This window comes from Centruroides vittatus, unplaced genomic scaffold (assembly GCF_030686945.1).
Source record: "Centruroides vittatus isolate TY-2023 unplaced genomic scaffold, ASM3068694v2 contig_3147, whole genome shotgun sequence".
NCBI lineage: Eukaryota > Metazoa > Arthropoda > Arachnida > Scorpiones > Buthidae > Centruroides > Centruroides vittatus.
The window spans coordinates 14,297-29,472 of NW_027122027.1; the positions used below are offsets into that span (position 1 = coordinate 14,297).

The 15,176-nt window shown below is 33.6% G+C and overlaps 1 protein-coding gene across 1 annotated transcript in view; it reads left to right on the plus strand.

Moving 5' to 3' along the window:
* LOC136973356 (3'-5' RNA helicase YTHDC2-like) overlaps nt 1-15,176 on the plus strand; it is an 84,113-nt gene that overhangs the window by 4,771 nt on the left and 64,166 nt on the right. The window contains 3 exon segments of the mRNA XM_067268090.1: nt 210-290; nt 369-677; nt 7,675-7,840. Of these exon segments, the coding sequence (XP_067124191.1) occupies nt 210-290; nt 369-677; nt 7,675-7,840 (556 nt within the window).

Here is a 15,176-nt window from a genome sequence, read left to right on the forward strand (position 1 = left end):
TTTTTTGTTGACAACAAATACAGATATATGTCATTCATTGATACCAAACTAACTCAAAACAGTAGCAGCAGGCCAGTGTAGAAATCTGGAAAATTCAAATTATACTAGCCAAAATTAGTACCAGTTTAATGATGGTCATTGTGTACTAAAAGTATGAATTTTTGTCAGAAATTTCTATTTTAACAAATTGTTGTTGTTATTTTTTTCAGATATTAGCAACAAATATTGCAGAAACAAGTATAACCATTAATGATGTGGTTTTTGTTATTGATTCTGGAAAAGTGAAAGAAGTAAATATATCTTATGAATTTTATAAGTTTTTTTTTAAATATTAAAGTGTAATTGCATATAATTTTGTTTTATTGTAGAAATCTTATGATGCACTTTCAAGTGTAACAACATTAAAATCAGTGTGGATATCACAAGCTAGTGTAATTCAGAGAAGAGGGAGAGCAGGGAGATGCCGCAATGGAATCTGTTATCATCTTTATAGTAGGAAGCGTTTTCATAATTTTCAACCATATCAGCAACCTGAAATTCTTAGAGTTCCTATTCATGAATTGTGTTTACAAGCAAAACTTTTAGCTCCACCCAATAGTCCCATTGCAGATTTTCTAGCAAGAGCACCAGATCCACCTGCATTTATGGTTACAAGAAATGCAGTGAATTTGCTAAAGGTAATGAAATAAATTACAAATTAAGAATAATATATTTTATAATTTGTAAATTTAATGTAACTGATATTTTTATTTTATTCTTATTATGCATGCATACCAACTAAAATACTGGGTGGCTATAATTAAGGTTTTTATATTCAGACCTTTCTTGTACTTAATTCAACAATTGAAGTGTTACCAAATTTGATAGGTATACTATTCAGAGTGCAGTGAAAAAGATTCCATATACATGTTTGTTTCACTGATAGAGATACTCTTGTCCCTAAAGAGTGAAACTTTGCATAAACCTGATTGTTTTTTTCTTTTGCTTGGTATCCAAGACTTACAAATGTTGCATTGAACTCAAAGCATCCCAAGCATAAATATAAACATTTATCAATATATAATTATATATTAAATATGATAGTTATATATTAAAGCCACACATATTACTAGCTCCAAGCATATTCTTACTAGCATAGTCATTTGGAACATGGTTCTTAACTATACTTTATTGTATGTTGAAGGAGACATATGATTGAAGGAGCATAAGTTGGATATATGACAGCCCTTTTGATTTATGCGACAGACCCCGATGTCACGGCAGAATTTGACAGAGCTTGTATAGTTCTCACCACCCCACACCAAGATCGCCTAAAGATATTAGAAGTAATGGAAATATTTAAGGCGGAGTGCGAATCCACTAGCATTAATTATAAGGAAGAAATGACACTTTCTACAGTGTGGAAATTCCTAATAGATGATAACATTTAAATTTAGCTTATTTTTATTTCATATATTTTTTCATGTTTATAAACATTTGAATTATAAATGGTTTGCATTTTGAATCTTATATTGGTTCATGATGTTTGATTAAGTTTTGGAGTGCATGCGCATTAGGAATATGAAATGAAACATCTTATAAAGAACTTCAAAAGTTTAAGAACTAGCTTGCAACAGTTTTGAGTGAATGCCTGAAGAAGAGCCCAGGAGGGATGTCGAAAATGTTTACACTTTAGAAATTTTGCTTCAGTTAATTGGTTTTCAGTAAGAAGATTTATAAACCATTTTTTGAAGATGTTTTTTGTCATACACGCTCTTTTTTGTTTATAATAGTGTACAGGTAAATCAATGTTTTTGAATGCTCGTGGGTTCTTTGATTTTCCAATGACCACCGTCTTTAGCCTGTGCATGCCCGAAGCATTAGCACAAAGTAATATGGTTACACATTCTTTGTTCACCTTACGTCCAGGTACAGATTTCTCATTATGTGAAACAAACGTTTTGCTAGGTATTACACACCAAAAAAGCCCTGACTCATCTGCATTGTAGACCTGTGAAGGGCAAAGATCTAAATCTTTCACTTTTTGTAAAAATCTCAATTTAAATGGCTCTATGCAGGATGCATCATTAAAAAGTTTTTTTCCTGTTACAGTCATCAAACATATTCCATGACGACTTTTGAAGCGTTCCAACCATCTCTTGCTAGCTACAAAGTCGTCTTTTTTGTTATCTCCTTGTAAAAAAACTTTGCTTTCATGGCCAATATGGGCCCAGAAATAGGCGTATGCCTGTTTCTTTCCCGAAGAAACCACATGCATAAAGCCTCTTCAACCTCTGGATTTTCAGCTTTTTTGAGTGTCTGCCTCTTGCCTGGCCCACAGTCAGTGGTTGACACGAACTTTTGAATGTTCTCCCGGTTCTTTTTAATATCATAAATTGTGGAACGTCCTATGCCGTATTCACTTGCCAAGCTACTAAAAGATTCATTACGATTTAGGTGGTCCAGAATCTCACTTTTTTCTTTAATTGTTAATGTTTTGTGCTTCTGCTTTTGGGTTTGTGAAGCTATTGCGACGTGTGTAGATATGCAGTGTACGATGCAACAGCAATATATGAATGCCTGCAATCACATTCACATTCAAACTGAGACAATATGCATCGAGTTTCGGAGGCGACCTTCCTTTTGGGGCTACTGCCTCTGCCAAAAAATGTAAAAACAGGTAGAGCATCCTCTGGTGTTATTGTCACTATCATATCAATACATTTAAGTAAAAAATAATAAAAAAGACATGGCCGGCATTACAGGTAGTCCTCTACGTACGAACATTCGACTTACGAACTTTCGAAGTTACGAACAAAACCGACAGATGGCGGGTTAAAGTGCAGTTGGTTATTTTTTATGTATGGTCGAGTTTATTTTTGAAGTTTTACGTTAAAACATTTACAGTACATACATATGTACTGTACATCTGTAGTTGTTTTAAATGAGTAATTTTAATAAATAATGTACTGTACATGTGATTGATTTGAATTTATACTTCCCTTTAACAACCTTAATTCAACATTATTCAAGTAGCCTAAACATTACATAATTGTAAAAACAACGTTATATTTAAGTCTTCGCGCCAAACATCGTCTTTTTGAGTTACAAACTTTTTGACTTGTGAACAACCGCTACGAACGGATTAAGTTCATAAGTAGAGGACTTACTGTATTTACAATGCCGGCCATGTCTTTTTTATTATTTTTTACTTAAATGTATTGATATGATAGTGGCAATAACACCAGAGGATGCTCTACCTGTTTTTACATTTTTTGGCAGAGGCAATAGCCTCAAAAGGAAGGTCGCCTCCGAAACTTCGTGAATTTTTATGGATTACTGATGGTGTGAATGGTGAAAAGATGGACTAAGGCAAGGTTTTACCTTTGTAAAAAAGTCGTATTTATATTTTTGTAAATTTATTAAATGTTTAAGCATGCATTGACGAAGATTTGCCATAATAAATGTGCTTTGTATGTACTGTTATAGGCATGTCAGATTATAAGGGTGACAGATTAGACAGGGGCTGAATTACCATGGGTCTGCTGTATTTCTACATTGTTATTGGTGTCCATGACAGGATAAAACAAGATAAAATATTGCATATATTTCAATATTTGAAGTGATTTATATTGCACATTGATAAATTGTATTTAAAAAGTAATATGAATCATTTGAAAACACAATGGACCACTTTACAGATCTCTCTTACAAAGACTTTGAATATATTGAAAGAGGAAATATCTAAAAGAGACAATACATAAAGGCCTAAGTGATAAATGACTTTCACCTCATTCCCAAGCTGAAAAGTAGAAAGGAACTGGCAATGGAAGTCTATGACAAAATAATCCAAAAACTAGTGTCACGGTTCTTTAATGGTGACTATCAGTGGCATGCCGTCATTGGAAGTGATGGAAGTGCCGTTTCCTTTGTATTTTCTGAAATATAAATTTATATTGGACAAATATTTTCATATTTTAACATACTTTGAATTAATTAAAATTAATATTTTATTATAACCGCATTATGTATCTTATTACAAATTTCTACACTACATGTGAAAAACACAATAAGATTGCTATTGTGTATTTGAATATCAGTGGCGGAATGGAAGCACTGTATTGTTGAAACTGGGTCAGCTTCCATGGTGAAAATAACTGAATGGTGTAAAGCAGTTAGATTATAGGTATTTGCGCATGCGCTTTACAGAGCATCAACCTCACCCGGTTTAGCTGGTGGAAGCTGCACACCAAACTATCGTATAACACTTCCAACAATTCTATCCCGTAGCCACTGGTAGAGAGCTATTTGACTACGTGAATTGTTTAAGATTTCAAAAGTAAAGAGTATTCAATGTTATTTTTATGTATGTTTCTTTGCAAAGTTATACTTAATTATAATTTTCTTGTAATTATACTGTAAATATATTATTGTAATTATTTTATATTATATGTAATTATATTGACAGATTTTTAGACACAAAATCTTTAGAATTTTTATCACTTTTAGATGTTAATAATTTTAAATATTACGAAAAACAATTTTCACAAGCATATTTTAATTTTTTAAATTAAGTAAATTTTATGGGAAATTTTTTGATTTATCTAAATTACATAGTGAATCGCAATATTTATATTCGTGTCCGGACTATATTGACAAGTAACTCTTAGACATAAAACATATTATAATTAATGTCAATTTGAACAAAGATGTACTAAAAGAATTATATGATTTAATATCATTAATTTTTATGGTACCATCTACCAGTGCATCTGTTGAGTGCAGTTTTTCATACTTTGGCCAGGAACACTCACTCAGTCAGAGGAAAGATTGTCGTCGCTAGCATTGCTTTCGATAGAAAAAGAGCTTTCAAATACGTTGATGGAGTTGACGACCAGTGACTTTTATGATAAAGTAATTAACGACTTTGCGAAAAAAATCACCGAATAGAATTAGTTTATAAAAAATTTAAAAAGCAAGTTTTTCTATCATTGTTTGTATTATACCAATTTGTATTATGTATGTATTATTTGTATTTTAGAACTAAAATACATAAATTATTTATTTTTGTCATTTCCAGTATTTGTTTAAAACTTTTATGGAAATGTCATGTACAGGACAGGTCTGACCCATCACGAAAGACGCGAAAAAACGGTTAATTTAGAGAAAAATTTATTAGTTTTAAAAAACAGGGAAAAGTCGTTTGTAGTCGGACACCCATTGTTTATATCAAACTGCAATGCAGAAACCATAAGTCACAGTCAGTCAGTCGGTCAAATAATCTTTATTCTCTGGCACCGCTGAGCACAGCCAGGCAGAAATACAAAAAGTACATAGTAGATACATGCTGTTAGTCATACAGGGGATACAATAAAATGGCAGAGAAGGAAGTCGTCCTATGATCGGTAGAAGATCGAATTCGTCTTCGATTTTGACTTTTCTCGCGCTCCAGGTAAGAGTTTTGTTACACTTAGTAACAAGGGATCGACCACTCAGGAAGCGTGATTGAAAGAGAATGACCAATTAAAATGGACGAAAGAAAGGAGATTGATATAATCCCTGACAATCAAGGACATCTCGCACTTGATTAACGTTCTGAATAACCAAAACACCATGTGTCAACGTGATAAAAGAAAAAAACAGTTTCTCGTCTATTGTGCTAACCTGTAACCTGTGCTACTTCGGACTTAGACCCAGTCCCCGATGCCAACAGACGAAGTCTCCCCGTGCCTTACAGACTGGTCAACGCCACTGTCCCGGGGCCACCTTCGATCGACGATCAAAGAACCACATCGACGCTCAGGAAGTCCGAATGGCTGATTGTCCTAAAGCAAACTATTTTGTACATTATGTATGTTTATTTTACATTAAAATAAACGGTTTTTGTCGGATACTTGTTGTCTTTGTCTCTTCCGCCACCACGCACATAGGAATGGACCCTAGACCATCACTGACGTGCAATTAACTGATTGCGCCTGGAAATCGGCTTCTTACAGAAACACAGCTTCCCTATCATCAAATGTCACGGCACGCCACTGGTGACTATGTAGTATCAGATAACTGGTATTGTACTAATTACTTAATAAAACTTTTTCTATCATTACTGTGTTTTTCCTTGTGTATAGTCAAGTGTTCTTTACTTTTGGATCCCCCTCATAGATAACTCTTTCTTGGATTGATGGCCTCTTACTGACAAGGCTACATTCTATGTGAGCAGAAGAGTGAATATGCATTATGTTATTATATGGAGTAACAAAAAACTAACACTATCTTTGAACTGAAGAGAGTGAGGCCCAAGGTGAATGTATTGTGTGATGTTATTACCATATTTTCACAGATTGACCAACATTTTGCATTTGACTGGAGGAGACGAGAATGCCGGAAACCCTTGCATTATTGGCATGCCAGTTAAACTGTGACTAAAAAATAAAATTAATCAGATCTAACAAAGCCAATTGTTGTAAAAGAAATTATTCAAGTACAATAAAATAATAACATTGTAATTTGACCGACTTAAAATCAGGAAGAGCGTTTTTGTTTACAAAACAATAAAACAATTAACAACTTATTGACATTAGTAGTATTAGCTAGTCAGTGTGGGCAATACCAACAATCTGACCTTTAAAATAAAACCTTCCTTTCAAATTTCACACAAAACAGATGTTAATGGGTGTAAGCTGAGATAATTTACAGTGAGTTTTGTAAATTTAATGTGTTTATTTTTGTGTTTTTGAATCAAATAACAATAAAAAACACACAAAGAAAAGCACTTTCGGATTTCCATGGGTATTTTACATTGTTAGAAAGAAGAGAAAATGAAGAAATTAAAGACATAATCATAGTTTTTGTTGTAATGCTGACAGTTTCACAGTTTTAGAATAAAAACTTGTTTGTTTTTTTAATACTTCCTCTAGAGAGTGATGTATAACCTCACTTAAATCAGCATGCTGACATTCTCAGAGATAAACCAACATGCCACAACTGAATGACAATGTTATCTTTTAACAAAATAGACCCCTACTCTGCTAGTACTAGAAGTTGAACTTTTTCAGCAGCACGTTCAATGACAATTGGAGTGGCCACAATGGCCCTAGTTGTTAGTTTACAAACTCCCTGATATTTGCTCCTCTAAATTTCTTTGTTTAGGAGTTTATGAAGAATATCATAGAATGTCATCTATGCTCAAAGACTTGATGAGTTGAAGATGAAATTACCTTGTTAAATGTTAGAAAAAATATGACAAAACCTGAGTGAGCATCCAGTATGAACTCTGATGATTAAGTAAAGGTCACATATAGGCCTAGACAAAATCATCAATAAAGTAATTTCTGCCAAATATTGACTTTTTACATCTGTTACAACGGATGTCACAGCATTTTTAAATAATTCCTATCATGTATATACCAATATTTGTTTTTAAATCAAACTTATTCATTCAGGTTCAGTGTTATTAAAACTGGACCTAAATGAGCAATAAAACTGTTTTATTCTAAAATAGCATTTCTTCATTCATTCTTTTTATGTTTACTAAAATAATAGAATAATTCTGTGTAGATGAATAAAAGAGTTTGAGAACATTTTGTATACATTTCATCTTGATGATTTTTGATTCATTTGTAATTTATGATAATATGAAACTTTCTGTTAATTTGAGTTTTAATTAAATGTAATTTCTAAAATAAATTTTATTTTTAGACAATAGATGCATTGGATCCTTGGGAAGAACTTACAGAATTAGGATTACATTTGTTGGACCTTCCAATTGAACCAAGATTGGGCAAAATGGTTTTGTATTCTGTTGTTTTAAAGTGTTTAGATCCAGTTTTGACAATAGTGTGTGCATTAGCTTACAGAAATCCATGTAAGTAATTTTGAATTTTATAACATTTTATATGTATAAATTTTTTTTAGTATTTTCAGATCATTTGTAGTGTGTGTGTAGTAGTATTTATAAATGGTTTAAGTTTGTATTACATTGGATATATACATATAGGTATACTCCATTAAAGCATATCTTATAGTTTTGATTTAAAAGATATTTTTTGTAAATTGTAAATTTACAAAAATATTTTTTAACTAAAACTATGAGAGATTCTTTAATGGAGTATATAAACAACTGTTACGTTGCTTTCAAACCTTGGGTTTCAAATACTTTGCTTTTTGAATGATTTGGTTTACAAACAAATTTTTGAACTCATTTTTGTCCCAGTTGTTTTACAATAGCTTGGTTGTCAAACAAGTTGCTCATCAGAACCAGCCATTAATGGTCAACTTCCTATACACTTTAACTTTCTATGTTAAAGAAAGTGTATGGCCTGACTGAATCAACAGGAACTACAGTCAACAGGACTACCAGTCGAGATGTTACTGGCACCAAGATCACTTTGCATGACAATACAAATTATGAATGATGTTACTATTTAAATTACATTTCAATGTGCATGTGGGAAAGATACTATTTCTGTTTTTCAGTATACACCATAGTTGAATCTAAATCAAATGAATTAATAAAAACTGCATTAATTGACATTCACACAATATAAATGGCATTGAAGAATTTGTGTTTAAATATTCTTAAATTAAATTAAATGACAAAAAAATTATTAATATAATGTAATATACGGGGTGTAACAAAACTAATGGTCACAACTGTAAGAGGTGATAGACCTTGCCAAAACAAACAACTTTCACCATGCAATGTGGGGTCGGAAAGCAAATGGCAAGCTGCGAGAGAGTGCCTGGTGAAAGTGGAAAATACAATAAAGACAAATAATAAAGGACAAAGAATCTGTATTATTGAAAACTTTACAACAAATGCTCAAATGAGTGACCATCAGCTGCAATACGGGCTTCACATCAGCGATTGAGTGAATCGTGCACCTGTTGGAAGATTCTTGGCATTTCACATCTGCACTTGGCAAACATCTGCAGCTGCAATGGTAATTTGGGCAACAATGTTCTCTGGTGACTTGATGGACATCTCATAAACGACACTTTTTAGCTGACCCCACAGAAAAAAATCTAGGCAGGACAGATTGGGAGATCTGGGAGGCCAATGTCCAGGTAGTTTCACACATTTCTGGAGAAATGTGCTGGCACTCCATCATGCTGGAACCACATAATCATTTGAAAATTTGCTGGTACATTTCGCCTCCCATTCTTCTTCACTCTCTCAACTGTTTAACGTTAATCATTGTTACATGAGAACAACATATAATTTTCATCAATTTTCAACATTTTGTTATCTATTTATTAACATTTAAACTTTTGTTTAGAACAAAGATAATTATGAAACTATGAGCACTAAGTTTTGGCTCTATGGAGGACTTATCACACACTGTTGACATTGTTAGAGTAATCACACATAAGTAGGTAGGCACATGCTCATTATGACAATGGTATGCATTTCAGACAGGTTGTCTGTTCCTCTTCAGCCATATTTGTTACAATATGGAGGGTTTATAGGCATTTAAAAGGTACATTCTATTATGAACAATACTCACACTCAAAACCACTAACCAGTGTGAAAACTCCAATAAAGCAAACGTTTTCGATTTCCCTTCTGGGATCTTTGTCAGGCTTAATTAGTTCTTCCCGTTGGAACTGGATTTGAAGGTTTTTAAAAATTTAGAACGTGTCCTGCTTCCAAAAATTTTTTGAGATGGAAGGAATTCACGAGCCGTTCTTAATAATTTTTGACCAATGGGGACGTGTCGAGTGCACGTTATAATAAAATTATCCCCTACTTATGATTATATTAATTACGTCATGCTTTGTCTTCCAATAAGCACTGCCATGCGGTAGAGAGATTCTTTTCTTTTTTAAAATTAATGCATCCAGATTTGCAATTGGCCTTAAAAATTTCTATCGCTTCCAATGTTTTAAGGCCAATTGCAAATCTGGATGCATTAATTTTAAAAAAGAAAAGAATCTCTCTACCGCATGGCAGTGCTTATTGGAAGACAAAGCATGACGTAATTAATATAATCATAAGTAGGGGATAATTTTATTATAACGTGCACTCGACACGTCCCCATTGGTCAAAAATTATTAAGAACGGCTCGTGAATTCCTTCCATCTCAAAAAATTTTTGGAAGCAGGACACGTTCTAAATTTTTAAAAACCTTCAAATCCAGTTCCAACGGGAAGAACTAATTAAGCCTGACAAAGATCCCAGAAGGGAAATCGAAAACGTTTGCTTTATTGGAGTTTTCACACTGGTTAGTGGTTTTGAGTGTGAGTATTGTTTTTAAACATACCAGTGTGGTAAGAGAATATATTAATTTATGTACATTCTATTACGTTGCTGATGCATGGATGACATTATTTTTGGGATTTTTCACAGATGTTATGATGTGTTTTTCATACAAGTGGCAATCAGAGATTAAAATTGTTGCTTAATGAAATTAATTGTGAAGTAAATATTATGGTAAATGAACGTAATACAAACTTATTAACAAGATTACAGTAACAAAAGTAAGAGCTGTTTTTAGGGAGGTTACATATGTTTTTGCAGGCCGTCAGCTTGTACAAACAATGTTCTCTATTACAGAAGCACTGCTACAGTAGGATGGTATCCAGAGTTGGTGATGTAAGTATTACCTACTGTCTAATAGGTTTCAGATGTTTAAGTAAGGGTGTCAGATAGGATCTAGTACTCTTGTGTTTTCATTTATTCTTACATTATTGTAGATTTTGATAATTTCTAAATGTTTGTATAATACAGAAATGATTCCAACTTGAGCACTGGGATGAAGTCTACACTCTCTGGAACCTGTAACCTGTATATATTGTAACTGTATACTGCGTAACGTGTATATATTGTATATCATGGGTGACAAACGTTTTCGAACAAGCATGTTGCTCTTCTTCGGGTCAATTGGTTAAGGAATTCCCTGGACGGAGTGTATGTTATTCGGTGGGATCAGGTGTCATTCCGCCGAAGTGGGTCCCGCCTGACATACGCAGTCGTGCGCTGGAGGAGGTAGGTGCGGGTTGGCATCTAACAGGGATTGCCAGACCAGAGATAGACTCGGCTCTTCCTTCTTGTTGATGCACGTGGCTACCTGGCCGGTGTTATAAATGGCTATAGTTTCTAGCGCACAGGACCTGCTTCGGCAGAATGACACCTAATCCCACTGAATAACATACACTCTGTCCAGGGAATTCCTTAACCAGTTTACCTGAAGAAGAGCAATGTGTTTGTTTGAAAATGTTTGTCGCCCACGATATACAATATATATACACGTTATGCACTGGTTTCAGGTTCCAGAGAGTGTTTGTATAATTTGCATTTGGTAGTATTTCTTTTGGTTTTAATATTTTTAGTGAATCTTTATTAATATTTGCAATTATGGAAAACACAGTGTTTAGCAACAGCAGTTTTAAGGTTATATTTAATAACATTGGTGTGTTGTTTAAAGCATATTTTTAATTATCTTTTGGTTTCACTAATGTGAGTATGGTTACAAGTACAGGAAAACTTATAAACCACATTGATTTCTCCAAAATGTTGATAATAGTATTATTATTGCTTAATCTTTTTTGGATTGTGTTGGTGTGGGCTTGGACATTATGTATATTAAATTGTTTGAATTCATTTTGAATCTTTTCGAAAACATTTTTGACATATGGAACTTTACAGAACATTCATAGTCCAAAACATTAGTTCACCAGCCAAACCTTACAGGATTTGGCTGGTGAACTAATGTTTTGGACTATGTTTAATGTTCTGTTATCTAAACTACCTAGCCATTTTAATAAGGTGGTTTTGGGGTAATTATTTAACAAAAATAGTTTGATAATGTCATTTATTTTGGAATTTTGATCTATTATATCTGTAGTTCTATTTTTAATTTTATTGGTAAACAAATTGAATGTTTTTTTATGTATAAAGTGGTCTCTGAGTTGTAATCTATAACTTTTTTAATGTTGCATTGTTTAATAAATCTATTAATTTTAATTCTATTGTTTAGTTTAGTGATTAAAATGTTTAGAAAGGGTAATTAGTGTTTTTTTTCGACTTCTAATGTCGTCGCTCGCCATGTTTGTTTTTGTATATAGAATACAAAAACAATATGTATGTAGAATAGGAACTTTCTTCTTTCCTGTAATTTTTCTTCCTTCTCTTCAACCCTTTCCTGTCACGTGACAGGAACCTTACTGTTTGCGAGTCCTGATTGGCCAGAATACAAAAAGGAAAAGAAAGGGTCCTGCCTGAGGGGGACCTGGGAAAACGGGAGTTAAGGAGAGTTACTTTTTGGGTTGTTACCGATGGAGAGGAGGTCTAGTGAGGGAGATGAACGGGTTGAGAAGAAACCAGAACTCTGAGTCCTAGAGAGATAGGAAAGCAGAGATTGTCAGTGTAGACCATGTGTGAACAATGACACCAAGCTAAGTGGTATCATCAGACAGAAATAAGTAAATGAACTCTCCCATCCAAGCCAAAGGAAACCTTCCTCAGCTGTATTTAATGATAACATGTTATCATTACTCAGATGTAAACAGATTGAACATCTACCATCCATATGGCTATAATTGTCCATATTACCTCGTTATCAGGACTCCAATCTAAGCTCCCAGTATACTATCTAACAATTCATTCTTCTTTCTCTATCTAGTTTGTAAGTAGTGATAGTCTTAGTTTTAAGCTGAATTGTGTAATTAATTGTTGCAGGAAGATCAAGCGAGAGCCGAGAATTAGTGTAAATACATTTTTGTTCTCTATAATAGGCAGGCTGATATCTGTTCCCTTATTTTGATTAATAAACACAATTCGGCTGGTATTTGCCTTGTCTCATTTGTAACGTGTTTCTCACCTTTCACACTAATTCAAATTTTATATTTAGGTTTAGGTTATTGATGTGTTTCAGAAATTGATTGATTTCAGTTTGGGTGCTGTCATAAATGAGTAGGCAATCATCCGCATAATGGTAAAAGCATAAAATTCTTGATTTTTTTTACAATACTTTTGTCTATCTTTTTCCTGCTGATTTCAGCTAGCTTTGGTCCTATACAGCTACCCATGGGGATCCCTTCAATTTGTTTATAGTAATTACCTTCTCATTCAAAAAAGTTATTAGATAAAGTAAACCTGATTATTTTACTTATGTGTATATTACATGTGATTATTCTGACAACATCAATAGTGTGTGATAAGTCCTCCATAGACCCAAAACTTAGTGCTCATATTGTAACATAAGGACAAAAAGCAATTCACAATCAACAAAGGTAATCATTTATAGCTTGTGATCAGGCAGTATATCTGTGGTCATCTTGTTGCTTTTGACATGTATCACTTGTGTTTTTCCTGTAATTTTATTTATCGTTGAACTCTGCTCATTAGGCTTTATCTGATAAAATATATTTTATGTATTGTACTACTTTTCCTCTGGTTTTAAAAACCATCTATAATAGACTCTCTTTTATCAGATCGGTGTTATTTGCAGTTTTTTTTAGCGTGACTGCCCTTGATACGTATCATTGTTTTTGTCTGATTCTGTCTCAGATAGTGCAGTTACTCATGATGGAATCAAATTTGGACAATCTGATGGTTAAGCTCGGGAACCAAGCCAATTGTATATTGGTTGAGCTTAAAGGATATTGTGGCGGTCGAATAATTGTAACCTGACGCTGCATACGAAAATCCAGGCGGCACTTTATTGAGAATATAAAAACTCGTCCTGGCTGCCTGCCACAGCTTTTCCCTGCTCTTTTCTGGCTTCTTCCCTTCTCTGCGGATGACTTGTACGGTTCTATCTTAAATCTTGTAGCCGAGATCTCTTTACTCGACAAACGTAACGAGTAATGTAGATTACTGTAAATAAATCTATTTGGAAACAAACCTGGCTTCGGATATTTCAAATATAACGAACATTTAAGTGGTGATACTAGACTGCCACAGATATCTTTCAGCAAATGACAGTGCTAAATTAGGGACAAAAAAGCACTCTAACTACATAGTCATCTGAGCACAGTGCATCATTGATGTGTTTGATTATGAACTAGCAGACTAGCAGATTAGAAGAAATAAATCAGAAATTGGGTAAAATAATAGCCAACAAACATGGAAATACACTGTTAGAGAACCAGCAAACTAGGATCTCAAAGCTCTCCTCTCTGGAGAATCATACTCTTAGAAACCAGACTCTAATGTACAGTACAACAACGTCTTTCCGTCAGGACGGACGGTCATTCCCATAAACAGCACAAAGTTATCTCATAACAACCAAAACAATGTCCTGCAGGAATATCACAGTAACTTAACTAATAAGTGAACATACTAAAGGCAATTTGGGAAAAAATAAATCCATCTAATTGAAAATTGAAGTGAACAAAATCAGATTTATAAGAAATGATGGTATAGCCATTGAAATGGACAAACCTCATGACATCCATATCCTAAGCAATACCATCAAGCAATCAGCTCCAGAATTGACCACGTCTTCCATATTAGATATTACCTAACCTTATTATAAGCTCAGTTCCAGCTAACCTGGAAAACAATGAAATAAAAAATTACCTGTGTAATCAAAACAGCCACATTAACCTAATTAAGGAACTTTTCCTTAAATATAAAAAGTGAAAAAAGGAACACCTCAAACAAACTGAGTCATAGAAACTACACCAGAAATGTGAAAACAAATATTAACTTCTGAGAAACTGAATATACAGTTGTCAAGGTGCAAAATTAGGGACCTCCATCCAGTTCTACAATGTTTCAAATTCTTCTGTTTTGGCCATAGCACTAGTAACTGTAAACAGGAAAATCATTTCAAATTTAGAAACTCAATGGGAACAATGAAACATTGCTGAAACAGAATGCACCTTTGCATCTTCTGACTATTTCTGGATGCTATAAGATGAAATTGTGGACCATTACACAAAGGCATCTTTTGGCATGTGCCTCAGAAATAAACAATGCCTCTATTTTGGCATCTTCTATTCCAAGAGTTTTTGCTTTTGTCAAGGTACAACCAGGATATCAACTCTGTCCCATTGTGGACAAGTCAGTGTCTCCAACAATACTAATGAAAAAAATCCATAATCAGTACATCACAAGTAACTTAGATAACAACCACCAGGGTATTAAGAACTCTACACAATCTACAAGTTGGGGACTATGTTTTTATTGACTTTGAATTGATGTATCTGTCAATCAAAATAGAACCTGTGCACTCCATAATTTCCTTCTCTGA